At 41.6% G+C, this 19,102-nt stretch overlaps 3 protein-coding genes across 14 annotated transcripts in view; 2 read left to right on the plus strand and 1 right to left on the minus strand.

The window, feature by feature from the left end:
* The window catches only part of LOC117141844 (kin of IRRE-like protein 2), a 223,601-nt gene that overhangs the window by 163,320 nt on the left and 41,179 nt on the right, over positions 1-19,102 (plus strand). Inside the window, exon 7 of one of the 4 annotated variants that reach the window (XM_033305515.1) lies at positions 4,106-4,340. The exons of the other annotated variants lie outside the window; for them this stretch is intronic. Coding sequence (XP_033161406.1) covers positions 4,106-4,224 — 119 coding nt within the window. The 3' untranslated portion in view covers positions 4,225-4,340. Of the gene's footprint in view, positions 1-4,105; positions 4,341-19,102 lie in introns of those variants that run through there. 4 annotated transcript variants of the gene reach the window in all.
* The window catches only part of LOC117141842 (zwei Ig domain protein zig-8), a 38,760-nt gene continuing 20,969 nt past the window's right edge, over positions 1,312-19,102 (minus strand). For 7 of the 9 annotated variants that reach the window (XM_033305504.1, XM_033305503.1, XM_033305502.1 and 4 more), the window contains exons 3-8: positions 10,395-10,606; positions 8,758-8,968; positions 7,603-7,740; positions 4,963-5,090; positions 4,324-4,492; positions 1,411-3,627 (exon numbers count right to left, since the gene is read on the minus strand). In XM_033305504.1, coding sequence (XP_033161395.1) covers positions 3,290-3,627; positions 4,324-4,492; positions 4,963-5,090; positions 7,603-7,740; positions 8,758-8,968; positions 10,395-10,606 — 1,196 coding nt within the window. In that variant the 3' untranslated portion in view covers positions 1,411-3,289. Of the gene's footprint in view, positions 1,354-1,410; positions 3,628-4,323; positions 4,493-4,962; positions 5,091-7,602; positions 7,741-8,757; positions 8,969-10,394; positions 10,607-19,102 lie in introns of those variants that run through there. The other 2 variants (XR_004459510.1, XM_033305510.1) reach the window with 2 other exon arrangements.
* Positions 5,956-7,009, plus strand: LOC117141846 (scoloptoxin SSD552). Its single transcript, XM_033305521.1, has 2 exons — positions 5,956-6,105; positions 6,155-7,009. Exons 1-2 carry the CDS (start codon positions 5,980-5,982, stop codon positions 6,770-6,772), a joined length of 744 nt encoding a protein of 247 aa, XP_033161412.1. The 5' UTR covers positions 5,956-5,979; the 3' UTR covers positions 6,773-7,009.

Consider the following 19,102-nt stretch of genomic DNA (forward strand, 5'->3'; position numbering starts at 1 on the left):
GCCTCCAAAAGTGGAGTGAAATTCCTGGCCATATTGCCAGACTTTTTACAAAACATTTATGTTGATCCTGCCAGGAGCGTAGTGTCCTTTTAGGCGGCACTGGAATGCGACACAGGGAAAATTACGTTGACAAATGAAAATGTCACAATGATGATAATTTATTTTCCCTTTTGTCGATTGCCTTTCCTTGGACCCAACTGTGTGCCACATTCCCCAGGCATTCCAACTTTCATCTGCACCCCGGCCGACATCTGTGACCCGAGCTATGCGCAATTAAAGGTAATATCCGACAATTGCTTTGCCGCATTTTGGGGAAGATTCCTATATAAATGAGCATGGGACTCTTTAAAAACTTGTGAAGTTGGCCAAAGTTTTTACTTGATTTAAGCACAGAAAGCTAAAAAAGCTATGAAAACAGTTTATTTTACTATTAAAAAAGTACATTTTATGCAGCAGATAATCTAGTATTAATAAATTAGTTGTTTTTTATTAACGTAATGCTTTTATTCAATATCCCAAGGCTAATTCGCTATAACGCTATTAAATATATATTTATTAGTTTTTTCATTTTAGTAATGAACATCCAATCAATATATGGCCTGCAACTTGGTTTAATGCATTAATCCATTAATTCGTGTTCCGTAAATATGAAAGTGTACAGCTTTCCCTGCAGATTATCCAACTTATCGACTCGTGCAGTCCATCCATCTTGCACACGAGGCTTTGGACCCAAAACCAGAGTATTCCAATCATCGTCGTCATCATCTCGGGTAATACTGTCTTTCCGCCGAGAAGTGTGGGAACTTTCCGCTTCATGAGCCTCATGCGCCTTATGCGCTCCTTACGCTTTCCACTCGATGGATTCGGGGAAAAGTGGGTGAATGAGAGGTCCTCGGTTGACGCGTTGTGCGCTATTAAACTTTTTGGCATGATATTACGGGCCAGGACAAACATCCACACACACATACATACTTGTCATATAATAAACTTTTATGTTACAGGCTTTCGATGTCTTACCAAAGCGCAAACAGAGTCCTGCCACACATGGCCCAGAGCTAGTCGTAGGGCAGCTGCCAGCCAGGCACTTAATGCCCATTCTTCTTGCCATCAGTTTTCGTGGTAGGTCCTGTTTTTTGCATTGCGGCTTTATTAGGCTGAAAAATGGAAAATGGCGCCCCCGAAAAGAGCGAAGAAAACTTGCAGTCTCCCGTGGTTCTTCCTCTCGGAAAATTCCTTTGTCTGTCGACTTGTGCGTGTGGCCCATTAAAATGCCCAGGCCAAATGCATGAATGGCAATGGAAAATATTTGCATAAATCTTACCAGGATTCGGCTCAGCATGTGGCAACTGCTCGCTGGATCCCAAAAATCAGAGAAAAGACAGGCTTTTGTTATACATATTTATCATTGGATGGTAATAACTAAAAAAACTTTATTGAAATTTTTCATTCCGATTTTCATGTTTACGTGGCTACTCGCTTAAAAATTAAAAACAATTTCATAATCTTTATAATGCGTTGCCATTTTGTTTGCAACAAAAGTCAACAGAGTTTGTTTTTGTTTCCGCTTTCTGCTTTTCGGCTTCTGTTATAATACTCGCTATTTTTCCCCTTATTATGCTTATAACATATATTTCATTTTATTTGCTTAATTGCAATTATATTCATGGTTTTTTCCTGTCCCTTTTATGGCAACATTAATTTACCCATTAAACATTCATTTACATGTCGCGACTAATTTTGCATGCGTTGGGTTTACATTTTTAATATCGATACATCCATATACGTATATAAATCCATATCTATATATATATTCATGTCCGATTTGCGAGCACTGTGCATTCTTATGTTTGTGTTTTCGTATATGTAATGTATGACTACCACACGAATACTTGAGTACAATTTATAGTTTATTCATATGGTATATATGCAGGTTTATTTACAATTTTGATCAGTTAAACTCGGCCCCATTTACCGGCCGTGGAACCCATACATTTTTAAATGTGACACAGGAAGACGAGCCCGGTTTCCCGGCCAAAGTCCTTCAAGACGAACCCGAACCCAACGTGAACACATTCGACGGCCTCGGACCGAAATGGAAATGCAAATATTTTGTTGACAAGAGTGAAAAGTGACTTGCCAGTTGTGTCTTCGTCCTCGTCTTTTGCCCCTTTTTTCCGGTGGGAGGCCATATAAATGCAACCGGACATGCCGAGCTGGGTGGCTCTAAATTTCCCCGGACTCGGAGAGCAATGAACTCGCAGCAATTGCTTGGAGTTGGTAAACGGTAAATGGGAACAGGAACTGCCCACATGACTTGGAGAAATTCGAAATTCTTCTAAATAAATTGCCAGCCCGGAAAGTCGCACTTTAAACTGAAGCGGGTTTTTGGCAGGAATTTCTCATGCATTCTCCGAGTTCCCATAGATTATTGAGGGAGGCCATGGGACATGTAAAGTTGTTAAAAAATTAGTTTAGGAACCTTCGAAGAAGTTCGTGTCGAATCAGTTAGCTACTTTGTATCTCTAAGTATGTACATTGCTTAAACTCTAGGCTATACAGGGTAACCCAAGGGCAACACACAGATAAATCCAGAACGAATCCCAATAGTATTTACAACGATCTGAGTAAACTTTCGCTACGTATGTATATACTTAAGTTACAAATGGGGGTCCTTCAGAAATCCGAAGATATTCAAAAACAGTAGTCAAGTGCTACACTATATACAAATTACGTTTCTTTTGCCTTATAGCTACAGAACAAATTATGCGGTACCTTAGGTCATAGACACTTTAATGACTGTTTTTAAATCTCTACTAGCTCCAAAACACCCCTGTTCTCCATTTTCTGTATTATTTATTTAAACTTCTAGCCATGGCTCTACAAGCAAACCACTTGAATATAGTTCTCTAATTTGATGATTCGTTCGAAATGCTTTCCATTTAGCTAGTTTCGCTAGTGTGCTGGCAATTTACGTGAGAAGTTTATGTACATGGCTCCGATTTCCGCCTAACTAACTAATCCCCAGCCCACTTAATTAGAAACACGCTTACTTACAACTTGCCAAGGAGCAGGAGGAGCCGCTCCAGGACCAGCGTCGTGGCTCCTTCCATCATTAGCATAATTAGTTGGTTTTTCAGATAGGTATTACATGCAGCTGGAGTGGAAGGACCTCAGATGCTGCTGCTCCTGCTTCTGCTCCCGATGCTCCTGTAACTTCGAGTATAAATCATTTCAGCTGCACTCGGGGGCTGCATTGGCGGTGGAATTCCAACTGGGCGACATTAATTTATCACCGTGCATTCCGGCTGCCATTATTGACACGCTCCGCGGACGTCGTCGAGGGTACCTTGGGGTCAAGCAGGGAACTTGTGAGCGGTTTCTCCCGTATCTCCCTGACTCGAGTGGGCACTCCTCCTGCGGGCGATCCTCCTCCAGGACATCCACCTCCTCCACCTGCGCCACCACCCTGCAGCAGCAGCGAGGAGCAGGCCTCCAACAATACAAGTGCCGCCACCATTGTGCTAATTACCCTGACCGCCTGCGTGGCCTGGCCAAAGTGACAGGACCAACAGGCCAGGGCAACGGCGGCCGGTGCCGCGTTCGTTTGCATCGCCTCGGGTCGCTCGCCTGTGCGGGAAATGGAAAATGGGGAATGGAAAATGGAAAATGTTTAGTGGAAAATGGACAGATTCGTGGAGAGAGAGAAGCACCACACGACTTGCGCTGAATGAGCAACAATTTGTAGCTTGTCTGCATTACAAAGAGGTCTACATTTAGCATTAAATTTGCACGAAACAGAAGCGATTCATTTGTGCTTAGCTAAGTTTTCATTGTATTATGAAGAAAGTATATTCTGAAACTATTTTATTTTAAGAACGAAACTTGATGTTCAACAAGAAACAAATATGATAGAACATTAGTAAAATCTATAATATTCTGAAGTTTAAGAAAATACTTTAAAGAAATTTTCAGATCATCTCAGATTATTTAAGAACAAAATAGCTCTCATCTTCATCATACATTAAAGTATTAAATTAAAGTATTATAGTTTTAAAGTTACATTTTCGTTCTTTCTAAGCACTCTTGCATTTTTCTATTTTTCAAGGTGTACATCTGTTGTGGCCACTAGTTCATAAATTGCGCAAAAGTTGGCCCAAGAAAGAGAGAACGAGATGCAAGTTTAATGCATACAAATCGAGGTCAAGCAGATGCATGAATGTATAATTCACATTATCAAACTCAAGCATCCAATTAAGGCCTTAAAGAGAGAACCTGATAGCGGGCCAAAGAAACAGTGGTTCTATGCAAGGATGCGAAACTCACCCTGAAGGACGTGGACGCGTATGCTGGCTATCTCCGTGTTCGAAGGATAGCACGAGTATTTGCCGGAGTGCAGGAGATCCGCATCGTAAATGAGCAAAATGGATTTGGTCTCCTCCGATTTGATGGTCTTGAATTTCAGCCGGCCGCCCGAAGTTTCCTCGCTGAGCACCTAAAGGTAGAAAAAATATCCGTGGGTGTGGTTGTCATATTAAATGCGATTTCCCCTCGTTCGAGAAGCCAAAGCTCTGCTGAGTGCTGAGCTAAATGCAAAAGCATGTTTTCTCATAATCATAAAAGCCAAAATTAAATACATTGCGTATACGACGCGTAAGCAAACGCGAACAGACTCACACTCGCATTGGAGAGGCGCCAACCCAGAGCTCATAAAAGTTAAAAACGTTTATCCTGCAGCAGTTGGCTGGGCGTGGTCCCGCCCTTTATCCTTACCTCCTCGCTCCCCACCAACACGCTCCACTTTTGCGCTTTTTACTGCGCACAAACTCAATTATTGCACGATAATTTGGCACCAAAAAGAAGAACCTTAAATTGCTATTGCCCCGCGGCCGCTTAATTTTTGTTTGCTTTTTTTTTTTTTGTTGGTTACTTTTAGCCTGTAAATTGATTTTAAGAGATATTTACCTTATCCTGATGATACCAGAAGATATGGGTCGGTGGCTCCGGGCTGAACTTGATGATGCAAGTGAGATTTATGGTGCTGCCCTTGTCCACATACAGATCGGGTCCTCCCAGAATGGTGGCCGTGGGCACTGCGAATTGAAAATGGGTGAGGGGATGAGATATTTACTGGCTATGCACCATCCATTATGCAATCCCTCTGCCATTCCCTTTATAAATCCGGAAATTCCCGAGCTCTGCTAATCACTGTGTTACGTCGCCTAATCAGCGCCGTTCACATTTTCCCCATCTCTGACGAGTTGTGAAATTGCGAAATGGTTTGTTTTCCCAATTTCCAGCACATCGCCGGCGACCAGTGACATGTGCCCCACGTAGCCATGTTCCCACGTCCCCAACTTCTGGCCAGGCCAATCCGGTCCAGCTTGGCTTTTGTGCCAATTTCCATAGTCCGGAGCAGAGTGCTGGGAGCGGGAAACTGGCGTGCCAGTCAAAGTCAGCACGTTAAATAATCGATTACCGCCCGTCAGGCGGGCAGAAAGGCAAACTTTGAAAAGGACAAGGCTGCACAAAGTTGAAAGTGATTTTAAGTTGGGTTACAGCTCAATTTTATGCTACTTGGGGATCTATCGTGGAACTTAATATTTTCATTGGGCGACTCTCTGTTTGTGGCATGAGAATCGAGTCTTTGGTAAACTATTAAGTTTCTGACAAAATGTAATATTGTAGAACTTTCATTGAATATAATCATATTAATTAAAAGGATATTTAAGGCAGCACTATTATTTTTTTCAAGCTATGACATTTACCAACACGGGAAAAACGTTTTGCTACACTTAATTAAATGTCAATAAAATAAATTCTTCAGTTGTAAGTCATATTTTGCATTTTTATGTAACTTGGTTGTGCTTAACAATTTGTTTAATTAGTTCGCTTTGTTTGCCATTTGGCAATTGAGGTTTTTTGTTTATAGCTCTTATAACACCTTCATATTTCTCATACAGTTTTTAGTTCTAAACAGAAATGCAACGATTGCAGTTCACTCTTTTTCTGTGTGAAATTCTGCTTCTCAGATATATTTTGGCAATAGACTTTTGTGATATTAAATCGTGTCATGGCAAGCGGCACATTGGCTGTGACAACAACATGGTGAGTAAGGTCCACAGCCTATTCGAACTTTTCAAACTCCTATTTCCAGATGTTCGAAGAGAGCTGCCTGCGTTTTCATGGCCTGGTGAACATGGCCTATTTCCGTGAGTATTTGCTAGGCCTTCACAACGGATATCGCCAGGAGGTGGCCAGCAACTTGTTTGTCGACTTGCCACCTGCGCAGAAAATGCCCGAATTGATGTGGGACAATTACCTGTCGGTGGTGGCCGAATATCACCTGAAACGCTGCCAAATGGATCTGCCCGATGACTCCTGCGTGGCCACCGATGATTTCCCAGAACCGCATTTCAACTACGCCGAGGATTTCTATCCAAGACCAGTGATTCGACAATCGAATGTTCGGGAAATGACCATCCTGGCGGAACAATGGCTGGACGAGCTCTATGATCTAGATGATATAGCCACATATAGTGCGGAAGGTGAAATCAGGAATATCATCAACGATCGCAGCTCCTATATGGGCTGTGCTGCTGGCCAGGATTACGATCTGTGGAACATACACTTTGTGCTCGTTTGCTACTATAGCTCTGGACCACCTGTCAAGGGAAACCTATACGAAGAAGGCATTTTCAATGCCAGCCTGTGTCCCAATGGACAAAGTGATGAATACCCCAACCTTTGCAAAACACTGACCCTGAATGACTAAGACCCTGAATCTCCGGCAAAATAAATATTGCAAAGGCTTTGGGTATAATTAAATGTGCCACTTGGTCATAAATGGAGTAAAGGCAGTGCTGAACCTTTGGCTTTCTTTATAGGAAGAGATGAACAGCTATAAAAAAAAAAGACAAAATTACAGTAGTATTTAATCATGCATCAAAAATACTGAAAAAAAAATAAAATGTACACATAATAAAACTGTTGTTAATACTATAAAATAAATACTTTTATAATCATCAATAATAAAGAAACATGTTGTTAGTTTTCTTTATTATTAGAATTTTTAATTAAGAGTATGCATGTTATATCCATTACTGTTTTTAAACAATTTTAATTCTGCTTTTCATAGCAATTCGAGTTTCCTTATTTGCGAATGTGGCAATCATCTGGCTCTCAAATTGCGGCAACACTACAGAAAGGAGACCGGGAAATTGCGAAAAGGTAGAAAATAATAGGTGGAGGAGTAACAGTAACCGTTACAAGCTGGCAAAGTTAGTGGGTAAAAGCTTGTTGGAAAGCAATTTGTTCGTCATGAGCCAGAAAAGTGCTTGCTCCGGGCGCCCAGCACTTGACTCCACAAACACCCCGCATCCTGCCGCCCACCCAGCTCCTCATCCTGCCCCTCAGCTGCCACGAAAAATGTTGTAAAATATTAAAAAATAATATGCATGCATGGCAGCCCTCGAGCAGAGCTCTCATCTCCGTCTGGCACCTAATTTTTCCCCTATCTGCGGTTGGACTTGTCACTCGGCCAAAAAAATAAGTGTGCTACGAGAACAGTGTATGGCTGGATCTCGAGGGTTCGCCAGGACTAACCCGCAACTGTCTGGATGGGTCCAAACATGCCGGCGAACTCGTCGTTACTGGACTGGTACACCCGATTCTCGGCTATATAGAAGGCGTCATCGTTATAATACTGCTGCATCATATCGCTGGTCTCGGCGTCTATCAGGTCTGCTCATCGGAACGTCGGTGGGTGGTGGTTGGTGGTGGTGGATGGGTAACCAAAAATATAAACAAAGAAAAATGGAAAAATAACATATGAAAGCAAAATATAAATAGAAAAACGTTGAAATAATTATAATACGCCCGTCGCTAAACTAATCAGGCAAAGTACCCAGCGCGTGCATGGAACCAAAAATAGAAAGAAGCCATCCATTATAATTGCGGGGGCCAAGTCCACCTGCTGAATAATTCAAACCTAATTTGTTGGCTTTTATTTAAAGAAAAAAACTTAAAGCTTCATTCCATCAAATTGCTGTTTCAATAACGAATTTGTTATTCAGCTATGCGCTTGATTTAGAAAAACCATAAAATAATTCAACCAAAATATACGAACGTCATGTGGCCCCAGGCTTAAAGAGGATAAATGTTTTTTAAAAATACACGTCTGTTTTCGTTGCGCAGTTGGTTTTCCCTGTTATCTACACCTTAAATCCCGTATAAATAGGTATCCTGTCGATATCCATTTATGTGTGCATGTGCTGTGGCTCCTGCCATTTCCTGTCAGTCCATCAATCTGCCCAAAAGAATTTTGCGAAAAATTCCTCTGTCATATTTACCGGCAGAGTCGCGCCCCGCTTTTTATATCCTGCTGTGACGATTGCCAAGTGTGCATAATTTACACCCTTGAAAATTGCATGAATATGCAAAAACAAAACAGAGAAATATCCGAAATTCCCCAAACAGAGGCCTTGAATTATTTTGTATCTGCTTGTATATATACATTACACTTAGCAAACCGAACTGGAACATGGTTGGATTTACGAACGTCCTATAAGATTCTTTGTACACTCCTGGAAATACAATCTACTACTCCACTGTCTTTAAACTTATCTTACTTTTCCTTCACAGGATCACAGGTAATGCTACTATTATCATTTTAATAACTTTTAATGATATTGCGTAGCGCTAATCGCCTTCTAAGTTAAGTTGACAGATGTACTCCTTTGGAGCAGAGTATCTACTCACCCACGATGTTCAGGTTGACGGAGTAGCTGCGCACGGGCTGCGTGGATATTTGGCACTCGTAGACGCCGGCGTCCCTCTGCTGGGCCCACTTGATCTGCAGGGTCCACTCGTCGATGTCCCGATGGTAGGAGGTCTGGAACCGCTGATCCGTCGTGTAGGTGTAGGTGCCCACGGTGAGGATGTGCAGGTCACGATGTCGTATCCAGGCAACCTGCGGAAAGGAGCCCCCGTTAATACGCTTTTCCGAGGACTTTAAAGAGCTCCTGATTGTAGTTCGTTTGGGGCCATTGGGCTCCGCAGAAACCGCAAAATTTATGCAGCTCACAGACTAAATTTTCATACAACTTGAAATTAGTGTGCGGAACGCATGACAGACCCGGAAAATGATACTCCCCATACTGCGACATTCACTCGACATTGCCCACTACATTTGATACAAATTTTTGTCCGTCCTTTTGGCCTGCTACTTTTTTCTTTTTGCCATGGAGGCTCCTTGTTTATGCGGCTAACTGTCTAACCAATAACACACACAGTCCAAAAGACAGACAGAGTCAGCCAACTGTATGGCATCCATCTGTGCAGTTCCACTTTCCCGCCGGCTGGCTGCCCGCCTGTCTAATTTTGCAGTAGCAGCAGGAAAAAAGCCGAAAAAAGTTGGAAAGTAAACTTTAGCCTGGGCTGGCCATAAATTTACTGTTGGCCAAAAACCGAGCCCGGCCGGTTAACTGGAGGATGTGTGCGAGTGTGTGTAGTTTACTGATTGCGGAAGCGGATTTGGCCTAAAGGAAATCTATGAGCCCCATGACCGTGGCCAAATCGCTTAACGTAATCAACGTTTTTGGGCCTGCCAACACCTGCAAGCTTTCCCACTAAAAGCAAGCGCTGAATTTTGGCCAATGCGTGCAAAATATTTCCGCATTGTGTCTGCGGCAAAAAAAAATCTTTATTATAAAGCCAGCTCTTGTTATGGCAACCAATTTAATTTTGATCGCTGAAAGGCAACACTTTTTGTTTCCCCAAAAACTGAGGGGCTAACAACTGGCTAGCGAAGACTTTAATTGGGTTGGGTGAATCAAGTGACGCCATCCTAGAAAAATAAAAGAACATGGAAAAACTAGGGCCAAGCGGTCAGCATGTGTGTGTATTTGGGTGTCGTCTGCTGTCACGTATTACATAATAAACTGGCAGCAAATTTAATAACCCCGCTCTGTCTGTTTGGCCCATCTAAGTGGATATTTGGTGACACATTCGCCACACTTGCGACCGCCCTCATTTCGGAGCTCTTTGTTTATTAAATGTAAATAAAAATCAAGATTATTAATGCGAAATGTTTCCGGCTGTTGTCTCCCTGTTGACTTGTCTGCACTGGAAAAATTATATGTTTACTTATGATATACCAAACAATAAACATACCAGAAGTGATAAAACTTAAAACTGGTTATTTTGAAAGATAATAATCACTCCGAAAGTCCTGTTTTTGATATAATTATGGGGCTTTTATATCTCAATATTATTCTATTGAACATTCTTATAACTCATGTTTGATTATTCTTAGGCAGTTTTATCTTATTTATGTCAAAGGCACATTCTTCTTAATTTTTTCAAGTGTATACTTAGTGCGTTATCCCCGGACTCACCGTCTTATTGCCAAGATGCTTGACACGACAGCCCAGATATGCGGATTTGCCCACCAGCGAAGTGATGTTCCTGGGCATCGTGAGATCAAAGTACGGCTCGTTCCACTTGTGGCCATGAGGATAATGCGAGGGGGGCGCATGGGTGGGCTTCGCCTCGGCGTTATTGTGATTGTTGTTGCTTACAGATTGCCGCTGGTAGCACACGGCCAGCCCTGAAAAATGCGTTAAAAGATATGAGAAGGATGTATGCCGCAGATATAACTTCAAGTGCGAAAATGGTCTGCCACCTGGTGGCAGGGGCACAACCAAATAATTCACTGGAAAAAAAGGGAAAATAATACAAAACTTCCTGTTAGCTGCACCTTAAAGTCGCGTTCTTTAATTTGAGCGATGACATAACCCCCTCATGGTTTTGTTTTTTTTTTTTTTCATTTCACGCTTTTCCCCTCTTAAAAAAAAAGAGTCACTAAGTGGCCTTCGCCTGGCTGATTTTCCAAGTGGCGACCATGTGGAGTGCCGGTTGTTGTTGTTTAGTTAGTTGCTCGCATTGCGAAAACACAGTTGTTGTTTCATTTTCATTTATGGCCTGCTGGCAGGGGTTAATTTTCTAATTACTCGACGCGACGGCGACTTTCTATGACTTCGCAGTCGGTATTTGTAAAACGGCAAAGGCAAAAAGCTTTTATAGCCCACTCAAAACCAGCCCAGTCCCCTAAAAAACGGAAAGCATAGAACCCTTTTACGGCAAAATTGTAAAACTGCAAAAATTTCATTTCCGCCTAAAAGGAATCTAGAATCTAACAAAACAAACAAACAACAATCTAAGCGGACTCCCAAATGGCGCAGCTCATAAACTTTGCCATTTACCAAATTAAGTGCGCGTAGATGTACATATACATAGTTGGGTATTTTTAAAGTGGGTAAAATAAAAACGAAACAGCAATAAAAAATCACGTAGAATTATGAAAGATTGCTTAAATTATATTTACAAGTGCGATGGATATGCAAAAATTCCATTTCTCTGGCAATCGAATGGAGTATTTGCTGCATTCCAGCTGCCAGCAACCGAAATGGAATTCTACCGCAAACCGAAGCCGAGAAAGGAAAATTCGAGGCTGCCTGTAAAGAAAATGCCTTTGGTCGGAAAATCCATTCAATGGCCATCTGTAATGGCATCAGTCAATGCTCATTTCGAGATGCTGCACTGGGCGAAATTAATTGGTAGAAAATTCGATTTGGTAAATCAAGTCAAAAGTGATCGGAAATATGAGAGCGTTTCACGGAAATTTCAATAAAAAAAAAATCTATCATTTTATGTTTTTAACATTAATATTATTTTACATTGACTTAAGAGCTATACAAATAATGCATAGTTGTGTTTCCTTTCATGCGTTTCGAGTAGCAATTCGACGAAATTCTGTTTGTTTGCCATGCACCGCCCCTCCAAGTGTCGTTTAGCCAGAACTTCAGTTTTCCGAAGCCAGCAACGAACCGCAGAACTTAAAGAGCTGCCAGCCAGAAGTCCTACAAGCGCTTTTCAGGGTTTTCCACAGGGTTTTTCGCAGGGCTTGCAGGGGCACAAATGGCTTGCGGTGGGATGGGGAAAACCCCTTCGGGGCAAACACTGCAGAAAAGTGAATGCAAATAGCAGTGCTGCATTGGCATGTCGGGCATATGCGTATTGCTTTTATATAAAACAGCAAATACCAGGTGGGTGTTTGGACCATGGTACCAAGGGGTAGGTACCCCATCATGCCTCCCCAATGTCCACAGACTGTTTGTACGGACTCGTTAGCCAGGCTTTTGTACTCGGCCCGCTTGAGCAACTCATTTATTCATGGCAGCAATTTGAGGGCGAACAAAAAGCTGCGGGCAAATCCGAAAATGAAAATTATTCAAAAAGCGGATTCATGACAAAAATCTGAGCAAAAGGTCAAGGTGCCGACTGTACGACTTCGTAATCGCCATCACAGATTGTGCAATAAATATTAATGTGCTGGGATAGAATTAATTTCGGGGCAATAAATCAATTAGTGGGCCCTCTGGGAGGGGCCAACATTACGTATACGCCACCGACTAAGGCGAATCGTGGCCGTTGACAATCTATGATTGATTCGCCGTGCGGGTGCAGTGGCCCCAAGGTACCGGAAGGTCCTTTAACCCAAACACCCCCACTGGCTCCTCTGTATCCGTTCATTTGCATATATGCGCATGCAACGACTCCTTGGGGAACCATAATGAATCATTCGAGCGGCTGCTCAGCGCTCATTTTACGCAAAATTAGCCTTGGCATCCGCCACAGACATTGCAGCTCACCTGATGGCAAAACAATTGGACCCATAACCAGAACCAAGTACAAACAATAACGATGACGATTATGGATACGAAAGGATGTGGGGCTTGCGAAGGGAGTTTCAGTTTCCACTGCGACCCCAGCCATGGCCACAAAACTACGGCTCTGCCCTGTGGAAACAATGGCATTCGTCTGTGGAGGGGCCATAAAACGCTTAGTCCTGGCCATGTTCGACCACGGCCAGCATTACGTATGCATGTGTGTGTGCATGCTGTCTGTTTAATGTTCTTAAATATTTATAAAGCAAGCACTGGCCAACCGCAGCGGCAAACGTCGAGCAGCGGAGCTGCCGTAAGGGTTAACGATTAATTGAAACAGAGTTGAACTACTTCTGCGGCGCCAGGTCAAATATGGCAGGGGTCAACACATAATTCGGCCGGTGGATGGGCGTGAAATCACATTAGCCCCAATTTCATGAGGGTTTGGTTAAGTGCATTAACCATTGTTTAACGGCTCTTTCTAAATACAGCTGTAATTACCAATTTATTTAAAAATGATAATTTTCGGTAAAATTTAATAGACAAATATTAATCATCATTTATTAATGTGGCTTTTAAGTAACATGTTCTTAGAAATAAATTGAAAATTGTAGCCCTGCACTAAGCGATCACTGATAAGCAATGGTATTTCGGCCCATTTAATTGCACGAACACGAAATTTTCCTATTTTACACATATTTCATTCATATTTATATGCCTATTAAAAGATGTGCCCAAAGTAAAAACCCAAGTGGCAACACTGTTTGTGTCCTCTTAATACCCATTTCTGTACCCAACTGCCAACCAAACCAGCAGATCCTGCCAGACTGAAAGGAACAGACTGCGAATATGAAAAGTGTGCTCAGCGTAGCGTGGCAGACGAGGCTTTTGTTGGTCTGCCAACATCCTTCGTATCCTTGCGCCGTGCTGAATGTTACCTCAATTAAAGATAAGTATCAAAGTGCATAGTAATCAGGAGGCAGAAAGGCGAGCGACGGCCCAATGGGTAACACACAGCCGGAGGCCAATTCCGGGGCTAAAAACACGGTGGAGAGTGCTGTCAAAATGATTGTCTTACATGCATTACCCACCTTCGTGGAACTTCCCGGACTCATACCCATCGGCTTCCATCACTCAACCATTTTATGTGGCGCGGCGCACCTGGCGTATGCGCAATTTTTACATGCCTGCGAGCTTCTCGGTTACTTGTTACTTATTTTCGCTCCGCTCTGAACTGGACTTTTTGTTGCACATCGTTTTTCACAACAGCCACAAAATGTAAAATTTTGCGCCATTTTTACTGCAATTTATGCACATTGGCCGAAGGGAAAGGGTTGGAAAATGCCGGGGAAATGGGAGGAAAAACAGAGGAAAACGAATCCGAAATCCCAGTCCTGCCGGGTACGGCCCTCTTTGGTCATTGCTTGTTAACACACCCAATGGGAGTTATTAATGTTTGCGGCGCTTTATTTACGGCTGCCAGGACTCCGGCCGTATTCAGCCTGCCCAACGAGTCGATTTTTTACGGCCGCCCAAGGATTCGAAGGATTCGCTGACAGGCAACAGCCAGATCCCCCGAAAAACTTGACTCCCCCCCATCTGCAGTTGATTTAAATTTGGTGTAGTTAATTTTTAACCCAATTTTTTACTCAGCGATTTTTTTATTTATGTGCACCGCCCTTTTAATGTTGCAACATTTTATTGCCGGGAGCCATGAAAAAGTGGCCGGCTTAAAGGATTCAATTGCCCGAAGCGTTGTTGATGATGGAAATTTTAGGAGGGTTCTATCTAGGATTGTGTATCCAAACTTTATGTTCATAAAAAGTTTTAGGGAGTGCCTTCCATCATTTTTAATCAGTGCAAACCTTTAACAAACATTTAATTCCACTTGCCCCGGCTCGTGTTGAACTTTCCCAAACCGACTTGTCGCATTTTCCTCATTTTCCCTCTTGACTTTGCCAAGTTTTCCACTTCAATTTCTTGGCATGTTTCTCTCTGTGTCATTTGCAAATCAAATTGTAATTGAAGAACTTGGGTAAGTTTTTCTCCTCACAGGGGGAAAGGGTTCTCCATTTTCCGTACAACAATGTCGGAATGTCTTGAGCAGTAAAATATTGTTCGGTAAATTGTCGGAGAGGGTGCTCGTGTATGTGTGTGGCCTGTGGCATATCGAATTTTGATTTTAATCCCGGCTGCATTTGTATGCAAATGTAGCCAGAAACTGAATCGGAATGATTCTTTAGAATTTGATTTTCCGTTCACCATGTTTGATTTGGCTTATTGGAATATATAGGGTCTTCCAGCCGGGGTTCAAAAGGATTCATTTGGCTCCCTTAGTGGATGTATGTCAATTGGTTAATAGAGAAAATCAATGGAAAAGCTTTTCCGGGAAGTATTATGGTAGTTTGATTAAAAATGCATAATTGCCATGCTAAAGTCCACCGAAGAAGTCAAAGAACGAGGAAACGTCACGCACTGTCTGTATAGCATGTATACACATGTTTTTTACAGTGCGGACCATAAATATAAGTATCTTAATTTTTCATTTCGAGCTGCTTAAGTATTTCGAGCCCGTCATATATAATTAAAGTGAACGCTTTAGAGGAGCTCAAGTATAATTTAGAGAAATTTCTTGGGAGGGGGTTATATTTTTCTAGTCATAGCATGTTTTCATAATCTTGATTCAATGGAACGTGTTGAGAGCCGCCTTATTTAATTGTAACTCTTTCTAGTAATATTCTATACATATAAATTAAATATAATATATATAAATAATATATATTGTAGATATTATTTATATATATAATCGCATAGCTAAATATTTAGTTCATAAGAAATTATATATATTGTAGATATTAATAGTCAACTATTTATTGGTTATTTCAAGGACCTCTTCAAGGACCTTTAAAGATAGTACGCTTTTTCAAATACCATGCGTTCTCCATTTTCGAGTGGCACTGTATCCACCAACCGGTCGATGGCGACGTGAATGACCAGCCCGACATGCAAATGGCGTTGCACTTTGCCGATGGGTCGACTTTAACCCGCAAAGAGCTCTCCTCAAGCTTCGTGCACTTGATTGCATGTTGGCCGGGACTCGAGATGGGCTTGCCATAATTCATATTTCAGGCAACTGATGTTTATTAATGTGCATTTGTCGTGGTGTTTATTTAAGCAATTATTGTTATTCAGCCATGCCATCCGGCCGGAGGGGTCTGAAATGCTAATTAGATTCCGCTGTTGGCGAAGCATTAAAGTGGAGGAAAGTGGATCTACGAGGACATCCGTATTGAATGGCCAGGAGTCGAAACGGAAAATGAAATATCTGACTGACACGCAACATCAACTGCCAAATAATATTGTTCTGGTAAATATTGTTACGCTTTCAATTAAACTTCAATCGGACTGCATAAGCGGCTAATAAATTTCGATGGCGACCGAAGTCGAGGCCGCTAATCGCATTATGTGCACACATTCTTTGTTTGTTTTCCATTTAACAAGTTTCTGGTGAAAAATCTCCCAAACGTATACGAAAACATGATAAATGCTCAGTGGCGGAGTAGGAGGAGCGTATATTTTTTTAACAAAAATATTTGCGCAATTCACACATCAAACGAGAGCAAAGTTTTTATGTTTTCACTGTTTTTCGGGAATGGAGCGGAGATTTTCTGTTTGATGTTGTTCAGAGGCGGAAATTGCGCAAATTGTAAAGCGCCACTTTCCGGCCATTCTGTCGCCCTCTCTTTCTTTTTGCCTATATCCCTCTCTATCTATTTGTGTGTCTGCGTGTGGTGGTGGCATCCAATGGCCAGGCGTTAATTGAATTATGTTTGCTGCACAATTGGCCGCTGAAAGTGCAACAAAATTAAGAGTGACCTTTGAACATGTTTGATCAGCGGTTTCGAAGAGGGATAAAAATTGGTTAAAATTTAGAAAATATAAAATAATATTAATCCACCTGTCGCTGAAATGACTGTACAAGCGACCCAAATTGTATGCTCAAATGAGCTGAATAAATAACGAATGAAATTGGCAAATAAATTAAATCAGTTGGAATCACATTTCAAACGAATCAATTAAAGCAGGAATTAATCGAAATACGAGGATAAAAAAATCAAATAAAAAAACGGAATTTGTATATATCAAGCAAATACAAAAGGATTTTGGTTAGGCCATAAAGTTGTTTAATTGATAATTGTTATAATAAAATTGAATAATAAAAACAATATGAAGAGAAAATCCGTCTGTAATCCTATCATTATAAGTCCTTCCTGATGAGTGGTTCATATGAATGGCTTTAGCAGAGCTCACTTGACATTTGACCAGCCTTTATCGGGTTGTTTCGATCGCTGTTTTATTCATATCCTTGATGACCCGCACATAAGCAGGACGAGAAGCTCATTACAAACAATCAAAAGGCAATAGGAGCCGGCCAAAAATCACACAGACCACCGCCACAGGGCTCATAGTTTGGGCCATAAAAACAAATAGGCCCGAAATCCCACACTACATATATGCATGTATATCCCTGTAGCCCACACGCATGTGAAGAGAGTGCCAAAAATAAATGAAACACTAAAACTTAATTTGGTGTTTATGTCGGAAAGAGACGGAAATCGCAGGACGACCCCTAATGACAACTGCCGTCCTTTGTCTCTCGCTCCTTGGAGGATTAATAAACCCAGTTCCTGGCCAAATGGGACCGCTAATGAACTGTGCCGTTAAGATCCTGTCTATGAAGTTGAGCCGGCCAACGCGGCGTATGTGTGATGGCCGTCTGATGTCCGACGTCTGGCGGCTGTTGTGTTTCGGCTCCTCGTATAAATTATTTGCGCAAACAGAGCAAACATTTGGCGCTGATTGCCAAATGCCTTTGGCAATTGTTTTCGGTTGTCCTCGTCCGCCTCGGAGCCACATAAAAAATAATGAAGAAAAATAACTTAAAGCGACGGACTATAAAATAAATGATCCGGCAATGGGATCCGCCGTGTCTCCTCTTCCGCTCCACATTTTGTGCATAAATTGTGTGGAAATTTGTGGCCGGTTTGGCCTGCGGTCACACATATATGTACATAAACAAAGCATATATCCGTTCTGTTTGCATATCGCTATATAGCAAGGCAAATTTGTCGGTCATTTGCATCTGACTTGACACAGGGCACAAGAAACCCATGCTCAGGCTCCCATTCCTGTCCAAAGTTTTACTAGCCCATTTATTATGCTCCATGTATGACATTTGGGCCCTGAGAGAGACGAGGCTAAGCATTTGCGGCTGCGTTCGGGGAATTCCCACGTCCCCCGTCAAGGACAAATAAATCAAAGCCTGCTTTGCCATTTTATTGGAATTGTTGGCCAAATTTTATTTGCCCCACTCCAGTGTGATCAAATGGATTTGTATTTTTAGCGCAAATTGCATAAATCAAAAGTTTTGCTTTGCCAATTTTGATTTTATACACATTTTGCGCTCTTGTTGCCATTTCTTTTTGGCCAAACTTTTGATTGCCTTTTTAGATGCTGCCATGTCCGAGCTCCAGACTTTTGCAAGCCCAGGCGCACAACTTCAAGCACTCGAGAGTGCGGGAAGAATAGGATTTGGCATGTTTCGTCGGCTGTAAGCTACTTTGTGACTTATGAATCATAATTAAATAAATTTCCATATAGCCTGTTGACACATCTGAGTGCTCATTAAACAGTCAAATGGCCAGCAGTAAATCAGGCGAGCTTTGTTTATACTGTTCTCCCTCTTCCTCAATAGAACACGCTTCCATAATTTATGCTCGCTTCCAACTAATATCACATTAACTTGTTTAAATTCAGCCACAATTTATGCAACGCACAGTCCTCCTTTAGGCCATAAATTGGCGCTTTTATACAGCTCGGCCCATCAAATCATTTTCAACAATCAAGTTTGTGAAGCGTTCAGGGACGAATAGTCTATTGAATATTTCTCTAGGCACCAAATTCGAGTGAATTTTGATTTCGGCATCACGGAATATAAATATCAAGTGGAAATCTTTAAGACCTGGGAAATCTTTTACGACTATATTAAATCATATGACACTATACTAATAGTTTTATGTTTATTCGGACATGTATATATTTATTTTTTCAGACATAAAATCGTAACAAATTGAAAACGGATTTTTCGGTATTTCCTCTCATTAATTTTGCTCATGAATAAATCTTAAATTGGTTCCATGAGTTGATATGCATCATCGTAAATTAAGCGCACCCTATACGAGGAAGAACTTCCCCCGCATCCATCAAAAGCCAGTAAACCCCAACATTGTTGTCCCAGTAAGAGAATAATTTATATCACTCCAACCACTGAAATAACTTTGTAAATTATTTTATTTATGCGGATATTTATGCTTTTA

Source organism: Drosophila mauritiana, chromosome 3L (assembly GCF_004382145.1).
Source record: "Drosophila mauritiana strain mau12 chromosome 3L, ASM438214v1, whole genome shotgun sequence".
Taxonomy (NCBI): domain Eukaryota; kingdom Metazoa; phylum Arthropoda; class Insecta; order Diptera; family Drosophilidae; genus Drosophila; species Drosophila mauritiana.